Genomic DNA, 24000 nt, shown 5'->3' on the forward strand with positions numbered 1-24000 from the left:
AACACATGAATACAAGATATAGCACAACAAAGAAAAGTCCATTTGAACAAGTATTGTCAGGGGGGTTGTTTGTTTGTTTGTGGTTTTTTTAATAAGACAGAAATAAAGTACTGAACTGCTAATTTTCTATATCTATCGGAATATTTGTTGTATTTGTTGTCTTTTAACTTAATAAAATATCACTAGAAAAGATCTACCATTGCCATCCCATAACAACATTACCTTCAGCTTCTGCTCATCTTTGGGGTCTGGTAGACTGGCTAACTTTTTCTCAATGTCATCCAGCCATGTCATTAGGTCATCAGCCTGTCTCTTGTACTGATACCACTGATGAGAAATCTCTAAAGCCTTTTTTCTTCTTTGAGACCTCAAGTCCTGTTCACAGTGCAGACATTATTAGAATATGAATTAAAGGCTTATAAAATATGGATTGGCATGTGTGCACACTGAAGGGAAAAAACGAAAAGTGCATAGCTTTTTTAAAATTAAATGTTGATATTTAAATCATGTATATAAGTATCTGAACAGAGCATATTTCCTTCAATTTAACACAGACTGTTTTTTCTGTTGAAGAAGATTCCCTAATTCAGTTTTGTTCACATGCTGAATAAACCACTGATGTAGTCACCGATATTCAGAGAAATGAAGACTATTTCATAAATGTCAACATTTTACATAAAACTCTTCTGCTCAGAAATACTTACGGGACAGATGGAAACACAGCCTACTTAATATCTAGCAGTAAGTGGGCTTCCTGTGCTTTGTGGTCTCCTGTGAAATTCTAGCCTGCATGCCAACTCTGTAGCTATTTAAAGGAAAATCAATTCACTGCAGAAATATACGTAAAGACAAGGGTTTTTTTTAATTAAAGAAAATTTACATAGTAAGTGTCTTGTGTTTATGACTCAGCTGCTTTATAAAAGAATTAAACTTTTTTTTAATAGGAAATTCAAAAATGTTATTTCATTTCCTATAAGTTATAAAAAATATTATATGTGAATTTGCTTTAACTATCTAACTTTACTCATGCAGAATTCAGAAAATATTTTCACTATTATAACTTGTTAACAAGTAACTTAAAACATTACTGATACATTTTATGTAAAAATATTCAGATGAACTTTTTTAGACTGTTCTTGAATTTTATTTGACAAGATTGAATGCCTTAACTGAGTCACTCAAAAGAAAATCAATCACTCTATTCCATACACACAGCCAGTAAGGGATCTGGTCAAAAGCAGGGTCCAGAAAACAGTTTTCTTTTCTTTCCTAAGTAAAAATTATGAATTATTAGCATTTAATTTGAAACAGTCAAAGAAAAATCTAATAAATTTCTAGTTTCTTTTAAATGTGGAAAAATCAATGGTATCTTCCATCTACTTTTTCACTGAATTCACAGAGGTCAGTAAAAATTAGAATGAAATCCACACAGGAAGGAAAGATGTTACTTGAAAATCAGTAATAATAAAATGTAACCATGCCATATTTCCAGAGCCATAAAAAACTGACTGACATTTTTCAAGAGAAAGAAAATTCTTCCCCTCCAAAATACTAAAAACTGTGATACAGTGAGACAATTCCCTGTACTAGCCAGAGACTCCAGCTCCAGCTAGGTAACCAAGGTGACCGTCCAGCTATGATTCTGTCTTTCCTCACTTACAGTTTTTCCTGGGAAGAAGACACTCTCAGTTAAGTCTACCAGTTTGTCCAAACACACCTCACTGTGGATGGTTATAGGTACAGTACCAGACAGCTATACCTCCAGCAGGGCGATAACACAGAATTTGGATATATGCCTTGGTTTTCAGTCTCTTAGCTGCTAGATTTATTGGTACCCTATCACAGTTTTAAAGAGACTGGAACCAACATTCCCACTAAAAGAGCATAGCATATAAATCTTTTAATTCATTAAAGGATAAAACATCAATATGTCCAGTACAACGAGTATGTTCTACAACTGAAAATATAAATTTGTGAGAAATGATTGTAAGTAAGGTCTTCAGTGTTGCAGAAACATAGAATGTACACACTGGGTTAAAAAAGTAATTATTAACAAAGAGATCACCACAGTCCAACTGGCAGTCATCTGGTTGTAAAACTAGGGACAAAACAGTATTCGTTAACCTGAATATTTAACATGTCTTTCCCAAGGCATCAGGAGACATGTATAAGAAATATATGCTTAGAGGTGACTTGTTTAAAATGACTAGGCACTAAATAGTAATGAGGCTTCATTTAACTTAATAGAACATTGCCCTGAATAAAGAAAAAAAGAATTAGTAGCATGGGCTTATAATTTTAGCTCCTATACCTTGAGAGCATTATGTTTAGTCTGCAACAGCTGTTGTTTTATCTTTATTTCCTCCCGTTTTCTCTCATCTGTGATTCTCTTTTGAAGAGTGTCTCCCCTTTGCAGCAATTCTTTTACTGTGCTCTCATCGTCTTCACTCTGATTTAAAAAAAAAACATGTATAATGTGCATTTAAATCTATTTATTACTTAAATACTAGGAAATATAGACATAAAAAGCCTACATTTTCTCTGCTAAGGTAATCACCTAACATCCACTTACAGTTCTATACTGAAGACACTATAGCTTTTACTTACTCCCTACGACACATTTAGAGGCTTTAGTGGTACAAGTAAAACAGCACTTGAAAACCTACAGATGTTTGAGATTAGATTTTATACAGCATCCAGGACAACAGGACAAAAACACTAAATGCAAAAAGTTAAAATACATTTTACTTTACAATAAGAAAAAATGATATACTCCTAAAATACTCTAAATCATTGTTACTATGCTAGAAAACCATGTGATTCCTAAACACCTCGCGTAATAATATCATTACTATGCAAAATAACTGTTCTGGCAGGGGAAGACATACCACTAAGCATTTTTTATATATACACCAGTGAATCTATGCCACCACATTTCAGAGCATATCCCTTGAACTATACTAAACATTTTATGTAAAGAAAGGGAACAAAATATGCTCCATTACTGGAAACTATTCGGCCAAACTTGATTCACTCAGAACTTACAACTGCAATAAGTACTGCCCTAAACAGCTAGCATTTTTTCTGTGGAAAAAAAAGGGAAGAAAAAATTGCCAGGCAAAAATTCCTTTTGCCATTGACATAAAATAGATATCTTTGAAGAATTCTTTAAATTGAAAAGAATACAGATCCTTTATATTGCTTGTAAAGAAATATATATTTGATCTTGCTGATGACTCACGAAGAGAGGGACCTAAAGAGGTATCACTGTTATTGGCTAACCAAGAAATAGAATTACTCTGAAAACCACTCTGGAGAAAATACACCATAAGGGCAATAGTAGCAAAGCACAGCAATATTTTACTCCTCTTTTTTTAAAATTTGCATAAATATGTTTTACTACTTACAAACAGTAAACATTTGCAGTTGACTGATGATCAATATATAAGTAATAAAACGTACAACTGCCACAAACTATTCACAATAGATAGCATGGTCAGATCTGTTAAAAACTAATTGGCATGTGTGGCATTTTATTTCAGTGATCATTACCTAGCAAATGTCTATAGTGAAGGTCTTCTCTTGGCGTATTACCCAAATAGATGCATCATTCTGAGTCTTCTTGGTCTTTCTACTGCTACAGAAATTTTAACATCCATGCCCTATTCTGTAATACTGCTGGTGCCTGTGGATAACGTTCCTGCTTTGCTCAGTGTTAATTTTACATGGGTCAAAAAATGTCTTTCTTTTAAAACTAACTGCAAACATATCACTAAAAGATTTAGCTGATCCTAATCTGGGACCTTTGAAATTATAATATATAAGCATGCTAAAAATTTATGCAATTCATATCTAAAGATGCAAATGCAGATGTTAAAGCTTCTAATTTTCACCCAGGTTTTATTCATTTCCCTGCCTACTTCACTCAGACTTCCATTTCAACCAATTTACCATATCTTTATTGAAGTCTTCCTCTTTCAGATTCACCCCCTGCTGAATTTCAGCCTCCAGTGGTTCAAGCAATTTTTGTATATCGAAGTCAAACTGCTCCAATTCCTTCAAAGGAATGAAGGGCTAAAATGGGAGACAGACAGAGATTACTTATTTAAATTACATACTTTACAGTTTTATTAGAAACATAAACCAAGAGACCTCTGTTCTACCTCCTACTGCAAAAAATTGGAACCCAGCAATTTAGTCATTTATCCAAATTCATGCAGCAAGTCAGCAGTACAGCCAAGAATACAGACAAGTTTTTGTCTCTCTATCTTATGCAATATCTATTACTATAAACTACCTTCATCAATCAAACCCTGGCTGTCTGTTCCCTAAGGTCGTATCCTCTAAACACTGAACTACAGATAAAATTCTTCCCCTCATCTTGCTAGATGCATAGTATACAAAGCTCAGTGAGAATGCTACCATTCCACTTCATCTTGAATGTAGAGTCTTATGATCCTTTTTGGAAGAAAATCTGAAAGAGAACACCATGAGGAGACTAATATGCTCGAAGGCTGCACATTCGGAAGAAACTTGTTCCTGATGAGCATCTTTTTCTCCTTCTTTGAGTGAGCCCACATATATATTCTAACAGTATACAACGCAAACAGTTAGTTAAAACCATCTACAGGTGGTCCCACTGTTCCCTAAGACAAACAATAATTTCTCACTACCCTAAAGGCTGCATCAGCCTTGGATGCTCAGAGCACTTTGTAATGCGTGGTAAAACTGAGAGGGAATTCCAGACTGCCGTATAACTAATGTTCAGAATAGAAACATGACACAACACAGTCGTTTGGGCTTTGTGCCAAAATGTTCTCTGTCTACGCTTTGTACTTTTGTAATAGGTAAATGAGGTGAGGGACACTGGAACTGCTGAAATACTGCTGATGGCCAATAGGAAAAAAAGAAAGAAAGAAAAAAAAAGACCTTCTTCCTCGGCCTAACAGGAAAAAGGCACCACAGTGCAGTCTGGGAACCCTTTAAAGTATGGGGGATTTCACTAATCCCTGAACCAAAATGAGGGACTTTCCTGAAGGAAAGTTGAGTTGTCATCTACAGATGACAAGAGAAAGAGACCTGCACTCTTCATCCCTGTAATATGGCCCACATGATCAGTCAAGGTGACAAAATGGAGAGGCCACATTAACCATACCAGAACTACATGGAAGTTTTCAGGGCTCTGAGGTCAAGCTGAGTGGTCTAAACTCAATCTTCATGACATGTTTCAGCAACCAGCTGAAGCTCAGGCTCTGTCCTGATCCAGTTCAATCACGGAACAAGCAGCAGCGACAGGAATTTTTGCATCCATGGACTCTCTCAAAAAACAAAACTCCCTGATATGCATGTCTGAAGATGAAATAAAATTTACTGCAGCAAAAAGTAAAAGGCTTCTTTAATTCTATACAAACTGCTTGAGGGTTTATGAAAGTAAAAGTTTGGGGGGGGATTGAACTTGAGGTAGATGTGTAAATCACGATTATGTTTACTAATAAAAGGTAACTAAAAATATGTGTTTGATTATACTTATTTGTTACACTGCTAGTCAGACAGTAGATACTGTCTGAAAAGCATTTGAATGCTGTGACCATCAAAGTTGAAGGGGCATAGGTCAGCAGGACAGCCATAAAGAAATTGAACACAGGAAACTGTACGCTATCTAAAAACAGGGAGGTCAGAGAAACCAATTTAGAAATAGCTTTAACCAATATCCAGAATCCCCTTTGCTGCAATAGTTTGGTAGTAGCAAAATAAACCAATGAAAATGTACTAATAGAACAAATCAATATTTGGAGAAAGATGTGCCTTTTTCTGCTTAAAACCCTGTGCCTCTCCAACTTTCTGAAGCGTTACTGATTTGTATAATTCCAAACATAGTTTTCTACCAAAAAGACAGGAAAAAGTTATGACAACTCAGGCATTTTTAACTAACACCATTAACTGTGACCTCCAAATTTCAAAGTAATGGTGGTAAATAAAAGCAGTTAAGACTTTAGCATTGCTTTACGAATACAAAGGATTCTTACTTTCTCCATTGAGAAAGTACAGTAAGCATTTGCACTGTATAAAGGTGCAACAATTATAAAAGTAACTACATAATTTTTTTTAATGAATTAATATAATACTATTTTTTTTCCTTAAAATTTATGTTAAAACTACCTAGGAAAAGTTGATGCTTTTGAAAAAGGTGGCTTGTTTGTTGTCATGCAGAAATATATAATAAAAGAAACACTAGATTGGTGGAACAAACTAGCACACTGACAGTAACTTTGTTCTTGGTCAAGGAAGCTAAATAACTTGCACCTCTTTGAACAGCAAAATGATTAGAAACCATCCAGCTAAAATTAGCTAGTAAAGATGAAATAATGCAGTCAGACTTTGTTAGCACTTACAAAACAAGGGATATTTTCAACTCTCCCCTTTAGCCAAATATTACAATAGATTTAAGCAATCCAGCAGTTTACTCTCCAGCAATATTCAAGTTACAGAAAAAAATTAATTTTCAGGAATGATGAATATTTTCTGAATAAATTTTCTCTTCTAATATCAGAATAAGACATATTTTTAAAACGAGAAGTTATATAAGTAGTATTCTGATAGATTCACAAATACCCTCTTTTGTACAATCCTTGTATTTAAGATTAATGTGAATCATAGTGCTGTTAATTTTAATGATACCAACCATATGCCACTGTTCATTTTTATGGTTCATTAGTGTACAATTCAATTACATTTGTGGAAAATAAACCCTGGACTGTATCCCTGTGCATTTCTTTAACGTTTTCAAGAAATCATAGACATCAGCTCCCATTACCTCACATTTTCTTGCATGAAGAGTTTTTCATAGGGCATATTCTTTTCTGTTCCAGAAATGAAACTTAAATAAACCCAGGTATGCCACAAAGATTGCGCTGATTACACAGGGTATTGAGTACCCCAGACAACAGATGAAAACCACATGCCTTTGTTTATGCTTTTATAAGACTCAGCTGCTTTTGATATCATTGACTGGTGTTTACATGAGGGTAGTGTGTTCTAAGGGGAAATTAAATTACTGAGGGGAAAAAACCGCAAACCCTAAGACAGAATTCAGGAAACAGCAATGTAATAATTATACTCTAAAAGATTTTTTTTGTGTAGGAGATCATAAAACCCATTCTACCATAACACTTCAAGTATGCTACATTTTGATACAGCCACGCAACCCAGAGAGACAAGGAAGGAGAGCACTTAAATAGTGCACAGAACTGGAGCTCAGGAGACTCGTGCTTTATTTCCTGCTCTGCCACTGGTCCTCTACACACTCGTTTCCAGTGCTACTACACCAGCCACCATGGTTAGAAGATCAGGATCCTATTATATACCAACCTACATGGCTGCCTGCTTCAATCTTCTACCCCTTCCACATTGCTCTCTGTGATAAAGGCAGTAAATGCAATGGAGTAAGGAGGTGTCTTATGTCCTCCTTCATCCCACTTCAGAAATCACAACTTGGCTAAAAACAACCTAATCCATATTAAATTTAGATTCAATAAAGTACTCAAACTAGCAGTAGAGACGAACAGCTGAAGTATAGGTGATATAATCTGTATAAGTATCAAACCTTGGTGAACTCACAGCCTCATAGGAAAAGATAAGGTGCATTTAATAAAAAATTCCCAAAAACTAATCTCTATCAAAAAAGGCTACTCATGTATTGAGAAGACTAAGAATCTTACTAATTCTGAGATGATATTCGTTCTTTATAAGTTCATGAAGTGATCATTGTTACATTCATATGAAGTCACCAAATACTTCTAATGGTGAAATGGTGAAAAGAGCAAGACCTTTGATGCCCCAAACCCCCAAACCTCATACTTTTTTTTCTTAATATTATTAGGATCTACATTTTTTTTTTCCTTTGAACACTCAGTATTGGGGAAGCTGCAGCCCCCCCCATGTAGCTGTAATTGTGTACCTTATATAAACACCATTTTGTATTTATCTCCCCATGGCAGCAGTTCCTCCTACCTTTCCACTCTTAATTCTTTGTGATATAGCTGCAAATCGCTGGTTGAGCTCTGACAGTTTAGGCTCTATTACTTTCCTGCAGTGATCTCCACAGTTTGTCATCAAGTCCACTGCCTGGTCACGCACAGAGTCCACCTTTGGATGCATATCATTCAGCTCAGCCTTTAAGCGCTACAGTCCGTGAGCAAGAGACAGGGCTTGAAGTTAGTAATAAATGCAAAGAGAGAGAAAGAGAGAGAGAGAGAGAGTGTGCAAAGGAATAGGGAGCAAAACCACAAAGCAAATTCAGATAATTATGAGTAAGCGTGAAAATACAGTAGAAATACATTAGATAACATTCCTATTCACATCTCTCAAATTTATAGAAAAAAATGTAGCTACACAACTACTTTAAAATCTTCTAGTGGAAAATAATGGTGAACATACTATTTCTAGATAGATTCCTTTCTGCAATAATTCAATCCTCAGTTTATTTCAGAGTACACTAGATTATTCCACTGATCCTAAAGCTAAGAAGTGCTGCTAATTCACATATCATAAAAGAACTAGACATATAGCTGCTGTTTTCATTACCATTCATGGTCATAGTGGAGTTAAAGAAATATGACCAGATAAACAGCAATGTGTTTTTTTTTAATACATCTACCACGAACTCCAAAAAGCAGAGGGCAAACAATACCATCTTCCTTTGCCATAATTATCTTAATGGTAGATCCTAATATGGGCAGAGGCCAAAGAGATAGCTAGACATTACAGAATCATGAACAAAGTTGGTCTTCAGGAATTATATTTCACTCGCTGTATGAAATGTCTTCGTACAACACAAATATATGCCTGTATTGATGGAAAAGATAATTGTACTATATACGTTATGGTGGTAAAATTGTTCATCCTTCTACAAAAGGCTGTCCTGTAACTCCTCTGAGATCAGTGAGGCATTGATTTATGCTCTGTGTAAGTGCTAGTTGGAAATTATGGCTGCGCTGGAATTTGTAAAGTTTTGCTTTAGGAAATGGTATCATTAGGTTAGTGTCAGCAATACAGCCCTTTTGATTTGCAAACCATTCCTCAGGTAGTGTGTACTGACAATGTAGCTGAATACAAAATCAAACTTCACACAGACTTCTGTAGCAAAACAAAATCAATATAAATGATAATTCAGAGTTTTTTAGTGTTAAACAAAGAAGTTATTTTAGATGAGATACTTTAAAATTCATGTTTACTCAGAAGTCAGTTTTTAATCAGTTGGTCAAATGATGCAACAGGCCAAATAAAGCTTTCGATAAGTACACTGACCTGTTGTAATACAGCTAGTTCACCATAGAATATTCTTGTCTGTGGTGGTGGTGGACTGGCATCACCACAAACAGTGTTTACAGAATTAAAACAGTCATATGACAGAGACAATTAATGCAGATATAATAGATATCAGAAAGGTGTCACAGAAAAATAGAAAAGTAATTAAAAATGAAAATCATAGAGAAAAAAGTTTTATTTTTTTTATTCAATCAGGTGTGTTTAAGAAATAATTTCCAGCAAACACAGGCTTAAAAAGATGCTGTTCTACTCACCATGAAGTCCCCAAGCCTTATAACATATCTGTTTTTTTCTTCTGCAGAGATTTAACTTTTGCTATGCAGTGCAAATTTATTAAGTAATCTACAAGCTGCCAGAAGGTAGCTTTATCACAGAAAAAAAGAACGTTACTCTATCAAGATGTGATACCTTTCAAAACCCACTAGTTTTGACATGTTCCTTTTTAGAATCAAATTAAAGCTTTCCAGAAAATCACATTTTTTTACCTTAAGAATTTCCTCTTTTTGCTGGGGTTTTTGTTTATCAGATTCATCCAACAGTATTTCAGCACGATACATCCAAGTTGTGACATTAGCTACTTTCTGATCAAAAGCCTCCATGCGCTTTTGATATTCCTGTATATGAAAAAGGTAAATACTGCACACAAAAAAGTAATCAGAATTGAAATAATAGCCATAATTATGCAAACTGTGGCAAGCATGCATGTATTGTGAAATTAAACTTGTTTATTTGGTACAATAAGTGCTTGTTTCTGTGGAGAAGAGCATCTTTTATTTGTTTGTTCCCACTTTATAGGTTATGTTTGTTTGAAAAGACATTGTAGGAGAGGCAGAAACTTCCAAAGGGACAGGCAGAGAAAGAGGAGGGTGATCTGGTCACAGCAAGAAGTGGGTGCCTGCAGCTCAGAGATACTGCTGAGAGGAGCAGGAAGCTGATAGCCAGGCTTACTGGTGATGACAAGAAGAGCTTCTTAGGAACCAGGTACAGAACTCATTTTGGAAAGCCCTTAAATTAAATGAAACCAAGACGGAAACAAGGATGCACTTGCAAAGTCACAATCTGGAAAGGAAGCTTTGTATATAAAACTTTCATTTATGTTTTGTCCAACTTCTCTGCTTTGAGTTTGCTTTTAAAAAGCTATTCTAGATGATATTCTTATAAAAGTTTTTATTTTTTTTTAATTTAAAAACTCTTGGTCTTTTCTTGGTGAGCTCACTACAATGAGGTCTATGCATATCCACCTCAAAATTCCCGGTGAACTATGTGTACTTCTAAACATAGACTGTAAGAATATGGATATTTTAGTAGCATGACAGTGACAGCCACTCTAACATGCACTGAGCTGTTCTTTTTGGTCATAAAGAATATTACTTTCTAGTAGAGAAACTACAGTGCTTTGAATTATTATAAACCCTGTGCAGTACATATGTGTACCATATACATGAGATCAAAGATTTTAGTAGCACTGTCCTTTTGGCCACTACATGCGCATACCTATACATTATTCTAAAATTATTAAGCATAATAAAGGACCAAACCCCTCTCTTATACCCTCTTTATCACGGGTTCTAGTAAATACTAACACAAGAATCCAAAGCAGAGAGAGAGAGAAGGTAGAGGAATACATAAGTGTACCAGTCCATAAACTCCATTATATGTTTCTTATAAACAGTTCTAAGTCAAAGCTGAGCACCTATATCATACTGAAGGAAATGCTTAAGCTTTCCAGATAGAATACACCCAACCAGATGCCTGCTCTTGTATCCTGCATGCAGCAGAAGATGACCCATGGTGATGCTGTATGCCAGTCACAGACGTGTTCTTAAGGCAGCCACATGGACTCTAGTGGAGCTCTAAGACACCAAGCTCTGAAATGCTGAAGTCATGATAAAGGTTAATACATCCCTGAGAACCACTTCCATTTCTATGGGTTGAAACTGCATTTCCATTATCTCAGCAATAGAAACAATACAGAAGATCTTCTAAAGGATTCTGATAGCCAAATGGTTAATACTCTTCTGCATTTAAGCATTCAAATTTACATCTCTTCATGGCAGAATGAATTTTAGGGGAGAATATAGTTAAGCGCCTGCTAGGAGTTTGAAACAGTGGGGGCTAGAGCTCCAAAATCTGTATTATATGTCATTTATGGTTTCATTTTGGGCTAGACTTATTCTGGTCCCCTTAACTAAACATCTCCACCAAACATGCGCCACAAAATTGTCCAAAGGAAGCTCACACCGGTCTGAAGCTCCAGCTCATTGTTCAGAGCATATTAGGTGTGCACCCTGAGCAGAGCTGGATTCAGTTTCCCCTGCAATGCAGCTAGGTCACACACACCAAAGCAAGCATGTGAACTGAACCAACATGAACTGAACCAACATGAAAGTGGGGATATACTTCCAAACCATACTAGTGATCCAAATAGAAATGGTAATGTGGCCAAAAGCAGCCAAAGTTGCAGGTTTCAATCCAAGACTTACTCAGCTCATTTGACTATTTTCTTCACTTGCTTCATATTCAAGTAACTAAGGTCTTTGAGGAGAAACTGCTTTTCACTCATTAGGCAAAAGAGCAATCCAGGAAAGCCCTACTGAGGCAGACAGGAAAGGGAAGAGCTAACAAACAAGACTCCACAGAGCCGTCACTGTGTAAAAACGTAGCCAGATTGTTAAAATACACAGAGTGTAGAAAAAAACAATCAATTGGATTGTTTGTGTATCTATGTATTAGATAAGCATACTCTAGGGGACCAGAAAAAGCAATCCTATGAGGCTAAGAGTGGGCATCAACATTTCCTATGTATTTTTATATTAAAATCTTGTTTAATAAACTAGGTGCACAAATACATTACTCTTACCAGTAATAAACTGAACCATTCCTCCGCTCGCGAGGTTACTGCTATCCAGTTACTGTTCAGAAGGCTGAGTTTATCCTCCACTAGACTTTCTTTTCCTTTCAGCACTGTCTTCAAATTCTCTCCTAAACCACTGATGCTCTTAAGATGGATCTGGCGTTTCTCAATCTCCTTCTGTGTTGCCTATGGGGAGCAGAATAAAAAATAAAATTCAAGAAATTAAAAATTCTCCACAGTAAGAACATCAAATATTAAAATAGCCAGTAAGTTCATATTGGAACACAATCACTTGCTTCCTATAGGCAGGCAAAGAGTTCTGTGAAGAATAAGTAAAAAATAAATTGTTCTTTTCTAGCTCTGATAAAATTGTAAGTGTTCTTCATATTCTAATAATCATTTTTCATAATAGCTTAATTTTAAAAAGTGTGTATTATCTCATTCTAGGGTTCAACATACAATTTTAATAGTCAATTTTAAGAAAAGATTTCCCATTTTACGATATTTATATTGAGGAGTTTTAAGTTACTTAGCATACAATAAAATGACATAGCTATCAAATAGCACATAAAACTCACAAAATAAATGAGACAACCATAAAGCATCATGATAACATCCCAAGTCTTAGCGAACTGCACTGAAAATACCCATATGGAGTATTTTAATATTCCTATCACATTCAATGCGTTCTTCTTTAGCAGAAACCATGCTCTCCTGTCCTGTTAAACCTACCTGTAGAAATAAATCTTTTCATTCCACTCACCTGGGATTTCACTCTGCAAACTGGAATACTAACATAGTCTATAACCACAGTATTTCAACATTTGAATGACTAAAATATATGTGCAATACTACAAGCCCAGCTCTCCAGCATCTCCTTGCACTATTATCTTTTTGTGAATAGACTTAAATGATGTCTCACATATTTTTCTCATTACTGATGTCTTAACATTTGCAACGTGCAAGAGGTCTAGCAAAAGGAGCAAAACCCCTCATATTTAGACCTTACATAAAAAAAGCAGAAATTTAATACTAAATACTGATGACACAATTCAGAGTATAACCATCTTGCTGAATACTTAAGGAGAAGCAAAAATTCCTTGTATCTAACACCTAACCAGGAGAAAAATTTTAGGAGAAATATTTCCCTGAACTCATGATCACCTGATCTCAAATGATGCAGCCATATATGATCTCTGCTTATAAAATAAAGATCAAGGTAGAAATGAAGTGATACAAACGGAACACAAACCAAAATAAGCTGAAGAAAGGCAAGAATCACTAGTCTCCAGGGACTTGTATTTCTCTTAGATAACCTGAATACATTGAAAGAAGAACCACCTCTAATCAAAGCACAGTAACAATTCTTTCACTTTAGGATCAACACTGCTACTGCTGCAGAACTGCATCTTTATCACCTCCATGCTATAACACTTCTTGCAGCCACACATCAGTATGATTTTGTTAATAATGTGTTGTTAGGAAAGTAAAATTTTCAAATTGCAGTGAAGATGGCATAGTAATTACTCTCTTTGATATAATACCATCTTAATAGTACCTCCAACTTACTTACCATATGTTACATGTAAAACAGAGCTTCATTCCTATACTTCACAGAATTAATTATCTCATTTTGTAATGTTATTTCACATAAAAGATTTTGCACTTGCATTTCAAGTAAGTAGGAGAAATTTTCAACATTCTACCACTTTGCTCAAACACTGAGGAATTGTAATAACAGAATCTAGATGTAATTAATGGAGATTATTAATGAACCATAAACTACAGAACAATAGAACTTGAAGCAGAGTTTCAATTTCAACAGGTTCTTGTCAGACTAAAAGCAACAACATGCCCTTTTCCAGTACAATTTTATCTCCTTTCACAATGGACACAAAATATGATCATAAAAAAATGAAACAAAGAATAAAGTTTAGCTTCAACTCAGGATGAAGAGTTCTGATCAGTTTTACTACCTTCTCTGAATGGTTTACTTCCATTAAGAAAAGAATCTCTGAAGCACATTTACTATGGGTTGTGACTTTCTTTGTATTTTACATGTATGCAAACTCAGACCAGTCAGGGGCTAACTAGAAATGCAGACAGCCCAATCAGACAATTAAATGTCTATTAATTAAAACTGCTATCCAAAAGCTGACATTTCCTTCCAGATATGTATCAAAGAGGGCTGAAGCACTTTATCTGATGCCAGGAGTTGTTCCTTTCAAAGCAAAGAAATAACGTAAACCAAAGGTGCACCTTCAGACAATGGGAAAATTTACACTCTTGTGTATTACCAAGTAAGGGATCATGCCTAACCAATACGATAAATAATCAATCACACTTCCCCCCCCCACCTTCTTAAAAAACATTAAGGCCTTGAACACAATATCAAAGTGAAAAATATCATCTTCTCCAGTATTTCAAATCTCAGTTATTCAAAGTTCTTATGTATGAATTCCTGGACCCACTGAATTCAACTGAAAAACTAGCAGTGGTGGTGAAGATGGCAGGACTCCACATTACACTGTCTGTGACGACCTTAAATGGGTCTCTGTATGATATAATACATTGCCTAATAGGTAAACTAACAAGTTAGTTTCAGTTCTTCCACAACATTGATAACACTTCCTTTTAATTTGACATTTCTTCATTATATTCTTTAGAATTCTCTTTCTTTCCAATATTGCTAGGCAGTGACAGTCTACATATACTTCATCCATTGCAATGTAACAGATATCATTAGTAAATTTTCTGTACTAAGACAAAGAACATTTAACAACAATATATAAAAGTAGATAAAAATGTACAATGACCCTGGGACAAAACTAGAATTATTTCATTAAAACTCAACAAATGGCTTGCAAAATATTCTAGTTTTTGAAGAGCAAGTTCCAATATTCAGTAAATTGGCCTTCACTCATCACTTTCCCTGTATGTTCTGTGGGAAATGGAAGTGTGTATTTCTAAATGAAGGGAAAAAAAAATCTTAGCTGGATGTAAACCCCTCTGTAGGTGTCCTAACTTCAGATTGGAATTTGGCTATGCACTTCATTTGAAAATATGTAAGAAAGAGGTAGAATCATAACCTTAACTACAGAATCAAGAGTATTAGCTCCGCAATTTAAGTAATAATAAAGACATTTCAAAGACTAGGAGCTTTAAAAACAAAACAAAACAAAAAGAAACAAGCTCCACCACAATGGGTACATAATATGAAACATTAACAAATAGTGGTGAAATTCTTCCACAAAGGACTAGGCAATTTACATAATTTGATTTTGCATCTTCATCAGGATGAAACTAGGTAACAGAAATAAAAAAATATATAAATATTTTGGAAGTTTAGAAAAAGTTAATGTTCTGATACAATCTCTAATACGGCCTTTTAGGTGAAGAAAAACATGCGAGTAAAAGGTTGAGCCAGCATCATTAACACTGCCAGAACTCTACTACAGCTGTGAAAATTTGACATGAGTTTTCAATAGTGTTTTTAAACAGATTACATAAACTCTCCTATTTTTCATTACAATGAGATTATTAAACTTCATTTTTTCCCTTATAATTAGTTTTATTCTAAAATAAAATGGAAGTTCATCCAAGTATTTAATACTCGTTGGAAGACAAAGCTTCCATAAATACTCGCAGGAAAGATAACCCCATTAAAACGTGTATACAAATTATACAGATTATATTAAGGTTATATGTATAATGCTTATCTCTTCTGTACATATGTCTTCATATAGGACTACACCTGATAACAGGTACGACAGAGTTAAAGATGATGACATTTTCTCCATTTAAGTTGCTTGGCAGTTTCTGCTAGATTTTTGTGATACCTTCTTGGAAGAAACTCTTGTACCTCCACTTTCTTGAAGCATCAGTTATGGATATTTGGTACAGCATATCACTGCGGAATCACCACTGTGGAAATTCTTTGATCCAAAGAATTCGTTCAGATTTTGCTGAGATACTAAATTTTTAAAGGAACAATCATCTCCCCTCACTTGTGTTTTTCAGAAGAATGCTGGTAGTGTGCTTTGATCAAACCTGGGCAATTCCATCACCACTGAAAGCCCATGATCTCAACACTGCCAAGGAACATGGCACCTAGGTTCCTGGCACCCAGGAAAGGAGAGCAGTCAGACAGATCCTTCCCTGTTAAAATTCTGCACGCAGAGCAAGCCTCAGGCGACCACCTTCTAATCTCCAACCTGGTAACACCAGAAGGAGGAGGAGGAGAGAGTGATAAGACTAGCTGGGCTTCCCTATACCAGTCCCTGCCATCGAAGCCTCAGGATAGGTGTTATAATGTAAAATAAAAGCTTAATTTAAGAAAAAGAAATTCAGATGGGTTGAAAATCAGGCAGAAGCCAGATTGCTCTGCAGCGTTGAAAGGTATGGGCATAAGCCTTGCTGACAATTCATAATATAGTTGCATACAACAGTATATTTATTTTACCTATTTTACATACAGATGCACAGGATGACAGAATTAATCATGTTAGCATAAATAAATGCAGTTCTGTATGAAGCAATATACACTTTGAGTCAAATTCACAGCGCTCTCTCTGATCCTACTGTATGGTGGCATACCCTACCTTTCAGTTTATTAACAAATATTACTAAAATTTTTTAGTTGATATTTTTTTCATAAGGAAGTGAAAATCATAACCTCCTCCACATTAGCACATACTAACTAGGAACAACTGTTGTTTGAAAACAGAAGCACATAAGAATGGCTTTTTCTGAGAACGAGGGTTTCTGAGCTACACTTTATAATGATAAGACTACTGCATATCAAATTAAACTGTGTGGGAATATTTTTCAAGCACACTAGAACTGTGAATAAGTACCGAGGATAATATTTTAACTGTGCTGTTCATTAACATCGCTAGATTTAAAAACTTCACAAACAGCAAGTGATAGATGAAAAGTTCTATATGACTCCACATTATTTATATACTGTGGATTGCTAAAAAGTAATCTTAACAATTCAAATCCCTCTAGAAGAAGTAAGTTAGGAGGCTCAGCTCTCATGGGTGGGATTACAGAATTATTCAGAAACTGAGACTGTGGCCATTTTAGTGGTTGATCAATGCATTTTTTTATTTATACATAACATCTTTTATTTTTATTGTGTTCTGGCTGCTGACTATGAATCAGCTGACACAATTTTCAGATAATTTTATTTTACTGATTTTACTGACAGAAAATATGTTGCTAAAATGTGTTAGCTAATGTAATTCTGCGTACTTCAAGTCAACTTTATACTCACTGATATTATATACTACAAATAAAATATAATATTAAAGCACTGCAGAATTGTACTGCTGACAGTATAGAAATTTTCTATAGAAATAATATCTGCCTTTTCCTTTTTGAGAACATGGCTCCATGGCAATCCACTTTTTATCAGGCCAGTTCCTGATTAAAAGACAAATGAATCCCAGAACACTTACTTAATGGCTTCAGTGATAACTGTCTTCCCTAACCAAGTCTTCTAGTTATAAAAGAATTTCTAATATAAAATATTTAATGACTATTTTTCCACCCACATATCCTTTTTGCTATCTGCTATAACAGAACTGAATGCAAATGGCAATATTTAGCTTGTCTCATCCGATTAACAAAGCATGATTTACAGTCTCTAGGATATTGCCCATCTCATTTCACATAACTCAGCCAACAAGGTTTTCATGGTATCCTTAAAAAAATTCTAGACTTGCTTTCATGTTCAGATGAATCTTTTTTTTAATTAATGTCACTTCCTATTCCAGGTGGACATTCCCATTTATTTCTGGGTGTTTATACCTTGAAGTCAAGGTTTACATGTATTATTCTTTTATTCTAACCTCTATAATTATCTTTGAAACCCTCCGAGTTCCTTTGACTTTTAAAGAAAATCTTTGGTACTGAAAATGAATGAGAAAAAGGTGCAGTAATAAACATAACTGCTTCCTGGTGCTGTACAGAAAAAAGATTATGAGCTCTCTGGCTAGTTATATCCACAGCAGCACACATCCAATTTTCAATTCCTTCTCACTATTGAGTTCTCCTCTCTCCTCCTCCATTTTCCATGCTAGTTTCTTCTGAATACTTTCCTTACAATGGCAGTCTGCTGGGTCTAATGCTACTCCCAGAGCATTTCATTAGACTGGTTACTGTCTTCAGCAGCTTACTTTCCTAGGAGGTCCAAAGCACAAAGCTGCAACATTACTCAGACATTGTGAGGCCCTGGTTCTGGGGACTGAATTATTGATGAACTATTTTGTCTGATGCCTCACTGAAATCCATATAGGATATCAGTATAACACTGATTTAGGAAGTCCTCACAAGAGTTTTAAGGTCTGGATGACAGCATACGTTTCCTGCCTCTTAGTGGGAAAGCTAGCACCTGTGACCTATACTTTCTGTCGGAATGTTCAAAATTAAAAATCCACTTATATTTACGGGAATACTGGCTTCTATTTCATAAAAAGAATCCTGACAAAGGAATTACGAAAGCCACTGAATTAATAAACATATACACATACTTCAGCAAGAGGCAGCTGTTTTCATCCAAGGTTGTTCGTTTATTCTTATTTTTGTGCTGAACTGATTGAAGCAGAAGAACTAAGACAGTACATGAGGTTAGACATATGGGATGGCTTCAGGCTGGAGCTGAAGCCAAATTTTGCTGGTTACCAACTTCTTCTGCAACCCTTTTGGTATCAATTCCTCATGAGAATTCACAATTATCTATGGCATTCCTGAAGGTGACTAGGTAGAGTCATTCACCTGTTTAACATATATCTCACATTAATATTTCTCATTTTAACTACATTTTGTTACCCTTTTGGTTGTCATAAGATGGAGATATGTAGTGCTTGTTGTAGCAAGAGTGAGACACAGCAGGAACTTGCCATTGCATACCTGCACTGACCAGCAGCCTTGCTTTCAGGTCTCATTAGGCAACTTACAAAGCATTAAGGTTCAGGTCTAACCATTACATGATATTAAAGACAAATCTTTCTACTTAAACTGCTTTGCAGCTATACACATCTGCATTAACTTTCTGGAAAAAGCACATAGGAACATATGGTTTGCATTCCTGTTTCAGCAGAGGTGTACTGTGTAGTTTAACACCACCAAAGCTTATTTTTGTTTTCTTTACTGGGGAAATGCTATGAGTAACTGACAGATTAGTTTGGGGGCATTAATACCATATGATTGCATAAACCCTCTGTTAAAAATCAGACATTTGTTCTTTATTATGTGTGATAAGATCAAAATATTAATCAAAAGAGATGAGTTGAACTGGGTAGACTTTACTGTAGGAAAGGCAGCAAGTGAAAATGAGAAAATATCAAGCAGCAATGGGGTTTTCAGGAATTTTTTTTGATAGTCAGAGCAGTAATAATAGCCAAATAATAGTGAAAATTGTTCTTTACACATTTTGGATAATACTTTCAAAATATTGTAATTCTTAGAGACTGATGATAAAAGATTACATATCTCACAGAAGACTTGTAAATTGACAGAATTTTTCTTGTTACTTGTTTGGTAAATCAGCAGCTAAGGGTATTTCAAGGCTAAAAACATCTTATCAAGCTCAGAAGCATGAAAGTGGCAGTTAAGGACCAAAAAACCAAAAGGTAACCTAAAGCAAATTTTACTCCAGTGCTTGAAACCACTTTACATAGTCTAGTAAAGAAGCAGCAAGGTTGCCTGCATATTATGCATGAAAATTTCTATAATACATGTTGAACCTTGAAAGATTTTTAAAGGATTTTTCCTATTAAGCAAAGCTGAACTGGTAAATCTTTGCACAAAGACACAATCCTCTTAACTTTTTGCTTTGTTTTGTTTAGAATTGATACAGGAACACTTAATCAAAATGCTGCTGGCTGCCCGCAGTTATTTGAATTTTTGAAGCTTTGGATAACGTTGAGCATAGTTTCCTCAAAAGCACAGATTTTGGTATGTGTGTATAATGATGGCCTGATTTGCTGATATTCTGAGTTAAAATGTATTTTCATTACATATGCAGAATATAAACTAGATTAGCTAGTGGAGAATGACACTGTGCTAAAGTCTTACCATCACACATAGCTATACAGTTTGATGAACAACTCTTCCATTCCTTAGTGATTCTGTATAATTTTCATCTAATCTGTGGTGTACACAGCAATTTTGAGGCAAGTTTCATTTTAGGCTTTGAGTTTTAGCCTAACATCAGAGTTCAAGGTGAAGTCAAAAGCTAAGAAATCCCCCGAATGAAAATGAATGAGCTCCAAAATAAAAAGGAGTAAGAAATCAAATATCCCACCTCTTGGCTGCTACCTGAACATGTGGAATATATAGTGTTCTAACATCCTTAATCCTTCATTTACTGGAGCTGTTCTACTGTTAAATAAGCACTTTTCTAAGCACAAAAAGAACAGAATGAGAGAGAGGGAGATTTCTTCAGTTTAGTGACAGGGCACCTAAGAGCTGCCCTCTCCAGCCGTGCCAACTTGGATCTCGATTTGCACAGATACTGGATGGATAATTTAAAGCAGTCTACAAAAAAAGAAATCCTACTTCTTAATTCATCTCAATGAAGATTACTGCAATACGAAAGGTGAAGTGTGCTATGGATATATGCAGAGATAAGATAGTTACTTTTCTAAGCAGTAATGTTACGGTGGGATAATACCATAACAGTTACGAAGTTCCACCAATTTATATGACAGAATTTTTATTCACTTTATTTATCAAGCTTTTTTAATATGCATAAGATGAGATATCTAAAGGTACAGCGTTACATTGTTACCTTGCCCCAGGCAATTTCAGCATCCAAATTGCTAGGCATCCCCTGCACTGCTGATCTCTTTGTCAATTCTGCATCTGTCGCTGCAAGCCATTCTGTCAGAGCATTAATTTCTTTCCGTAGCTTCCGGGACAATTTCAAGCATTTCTCTAACTCTTGTTTTTTTTCTGTCACCTGCAGAAAGAAAACATGTTTTTCTTAACTCTTCAGTCATACTGTTTTAATGCCTTTAATGTACTGTTTTTTATACACCATTTTTCTATGACAGTTGAACTTGTAATTTTACAAGGCAAGTTGCACTTTTAATACAGCTATAAATCTTCACTTAGTTCTCTCAATGCCTGCAATTTTGCTGTTAGTATTAAAACACCTATGAGAACAATCTGTGCATAATGATTCATTGAGTCTGAACTAGCAGCAGACCTCAGCGAACCTCCTCCTCCCTTTCAAAGTCAGGCATAGCAAACACTGGAAGAGATGAATTAGTAGGCTTTCCTTGAGACACAGAATAGATATCAGAACCCTTCAAATAGTACATTTTCATACAGATGGCTTTATAGTGATATTGATCTCTCAGATTTTCTCTATGTAGCTACACTACACAGAAGAAAAAAATAATTCTCTGCCAAACAAATCCTAAAATCTTGAAACACAAAAGCCACTGAATGATGTCAAATTAAGTCTGCACAGTTAACCTTAAGTTTGGAATTTCTTAGTATATGATTTTGCTGCCTGAATCATACTCTTTAAATGTAGCATTTTTGCATAGAAGTTTGTAATTGTTTTTTTTTCTTTTTTCAAAGAAAACTGGGGAAAAAATCAGCAGAAATGTGCATCATTTGTAAATCCTTTCCATGGATTAACAGTGTTTATTTGGGTCATTGTGGAACAATTCATATAGTTTGCATTACACTCTGATGCACTTTTTACCAAGCTGTCTTGCCCCGCTCCCATCACCTTTTCAAAAATGTGTCTGTCACTTTAGCAGGATGCAGGTTGTCCCCAGTATACAATCAGACTCACACCTATCCTGCAATAGGAACACTTGTGCTTTGGTCATATAATGATTTTACCGTCTTTCATACAGAGGGGGAAAACCAAGGTGTACTGAGCTCAAGTGCCTCCATGAGATTCGGTTTGGCACTAACTGAAAGATTAGCCGTCTCTCTTCTAAATAAATGAACAGAGAGAAAGATATGTTTTCCTAGGAGTTCACAGGTGTTTACTAACAGTAAGCAAAACAATGAGAATGTTAGGATATATCGCAGACTTTTTAAAGGAAGTGCAGTTTGTAGACTGTAATCCCAAGCTGCTTCTCCATGGTCCTCCCCACCTTCCATCATAGTTTCCTTTCACATTCTTGCTCCTTATTCCCAGTGTGTTTTCTCATGTCTAGTTCCCTTGTATAGCCAACCCGTTCTTATATTCCCTTGAAGTCCATTCCCCCCACAAGCCCCACGTTCTGGGCTTTGAAGCTGTTTGAATACAACCAGTGCCACACTGATCAAAGTCTGTGATGCCTAGCTCTCCTGCAAGGAGAATTTTGCTATCCCTGCGTAAACAGATCAGATTTTCCCAGAGAATAAGCAACAAAGTGTCCCCTACCACATGTTATCACTCAGTAGAGGCTTGCTACTAAAATCTCAGAATGCTTCTCCATCATTGAATATAGTTTATGTGCTTGCCCATATGTTAAAATTCATTAAATATGCCCTCAGAATTAACAATTCATCACAAGAGGAAGAACTAGAGGTAAATCCCTAAGAAGGAGCACACATCTCTTTAGCTAAATAGAGATTCACACACATGAAGCCAGGAATCCACATATGTTTTGCCTCTTCTTCTGATCAGTATTAGTGATTCTGATCATTAGAAACAATGAAAATATTGCAGTTAACAAATACAAGCCATGGTAAATAACTATTTGCAGGTACTTACCAGCAATACAATGCAAAATGCACTATCCTAAGTGTGACCAAATCATAAACACTTGGTAGACTATAATAAAAAAACTATTGATACACGCTCAAACATGGAAAAATTTGGCTTGATATATGTAAAAATATATATATATATTCTGCATATAATACCAATAATATGCCACTATTCCCATGTTGCAGGGGTTACTGTTTTATCCGTTTCTCTTTGCACTTTAAATGTAAAAATACATTTCTAAAGAAAAATAGGAAACAGTGCCCTCTTAAGGCCTTCTGTTTTCTATAGTGGTATCAAATATGTGCTACTGCCATAAATTTCTTTTCTGTATTTTAAAGCTATTTTAGCTATGTTAGATAGTTTACTTGCAGGAACCTTTGGATATAACAAATAAAACTTACTGTCAATAAAAAGGAAAACACAGATATTTAAAGCAAAAATTAAGGTATTTTTTAGCCTTTTTGCTTTACAGGCAAAGTCTAATAGCCAAATTCCTGTGCAGCAGTGAGCGAGTGAGGAATGACCTGACCTTGTAAGTGATAGCCTATACAGCATGCAAGGCCCTTAGGAGAGCAGCAAGATCATTAATTACTGCCACTTTCTTTTACAGAGTCTAGCTACCTCTTATGCTCAATCACCATAGAGAGATTTGGTGTAAGGGTACTACAGACTCCCTACCTTATAGCCACTTATAACCAACAAACTTATCTAAGCTGTAATACAGTTGTTTGTAGCTATATGTTTATATGTATGTGTGTCAGAGAGAGAGATCACAAGCAAATGAATTCAAAAGCCTTCTGAAAAGACTAAATGCAAAAGCAAGCACAGGCATGAAATATCTATTATCATAAATGCAACCACTACACCCTGATGCACAAATGACATTTTGGCCTCTTGCAATTTCATCTCAAACCTACTTGCATTAAGACCACTATTACTTTTCAAATCATTGATCGCAGTTGGAAAGTGTATTTGGTTAAAAATCAGGGGCAAACCTTGATATTTTGAAGATGCAAAACTCATTCCTGGACCAGTAGACAGGTCCTGGACTGGACAAGTCTAATGACAGGAATTTATATCCCTACGTGTA

General features: G+C 35.4%; 1 protein-coding gene across 1 annotated transcript in view; it reads right to left on the minus strand.

Annotated features, from left to right (window-relative positions):
* Positions 1-24000, minus strand: part of DMD (dystrophin) — a 1189181-nt gene that overhangs the window by 709399 nt on the left and 455782 nt on the right. Inside the window, exons 34-40 of the mRNA XM_067297573.1 lie at positions 20979-21149; positions 12188-12367; positions 9813-9941; positions 8011-8181; positions 3952-4074; positions 2312-2449; positions 223-375 (exon numbers count right to left, since the gene is read on the minus strand). Of these exons, the coding sequence (XP_067153674.1) occupies positions 223-375; positions 2312-2449; positions 3952-4074; positions 8011-8181; positions 9813-9941; positions 12188-12367; positions 20979-21149 (1065 nt within the window). The remainder of the gene's footprint in view (positions 1-222; positions 376-2311; positions 2450-3951; positions 4075-8010; positions 8182-9812; positions 9942-12187; positions 12368-20978; positions 21150-24000) is intronic.

Source organism: Apteryx mantelli, chromosome 1, assembly GCF_036417845.1.
Source record: "Apteryx mantelli isolate bAptMan1 chromosome 1, bAptMan1.hap1, whole genome shotgun sequence".
Classification (NCBI taxonomy): Eukaryota; Metazoa; Chordata; class Aves; order Apterygiformes; family Apterygidae; genus Apteryx; species Apteryx mantelli.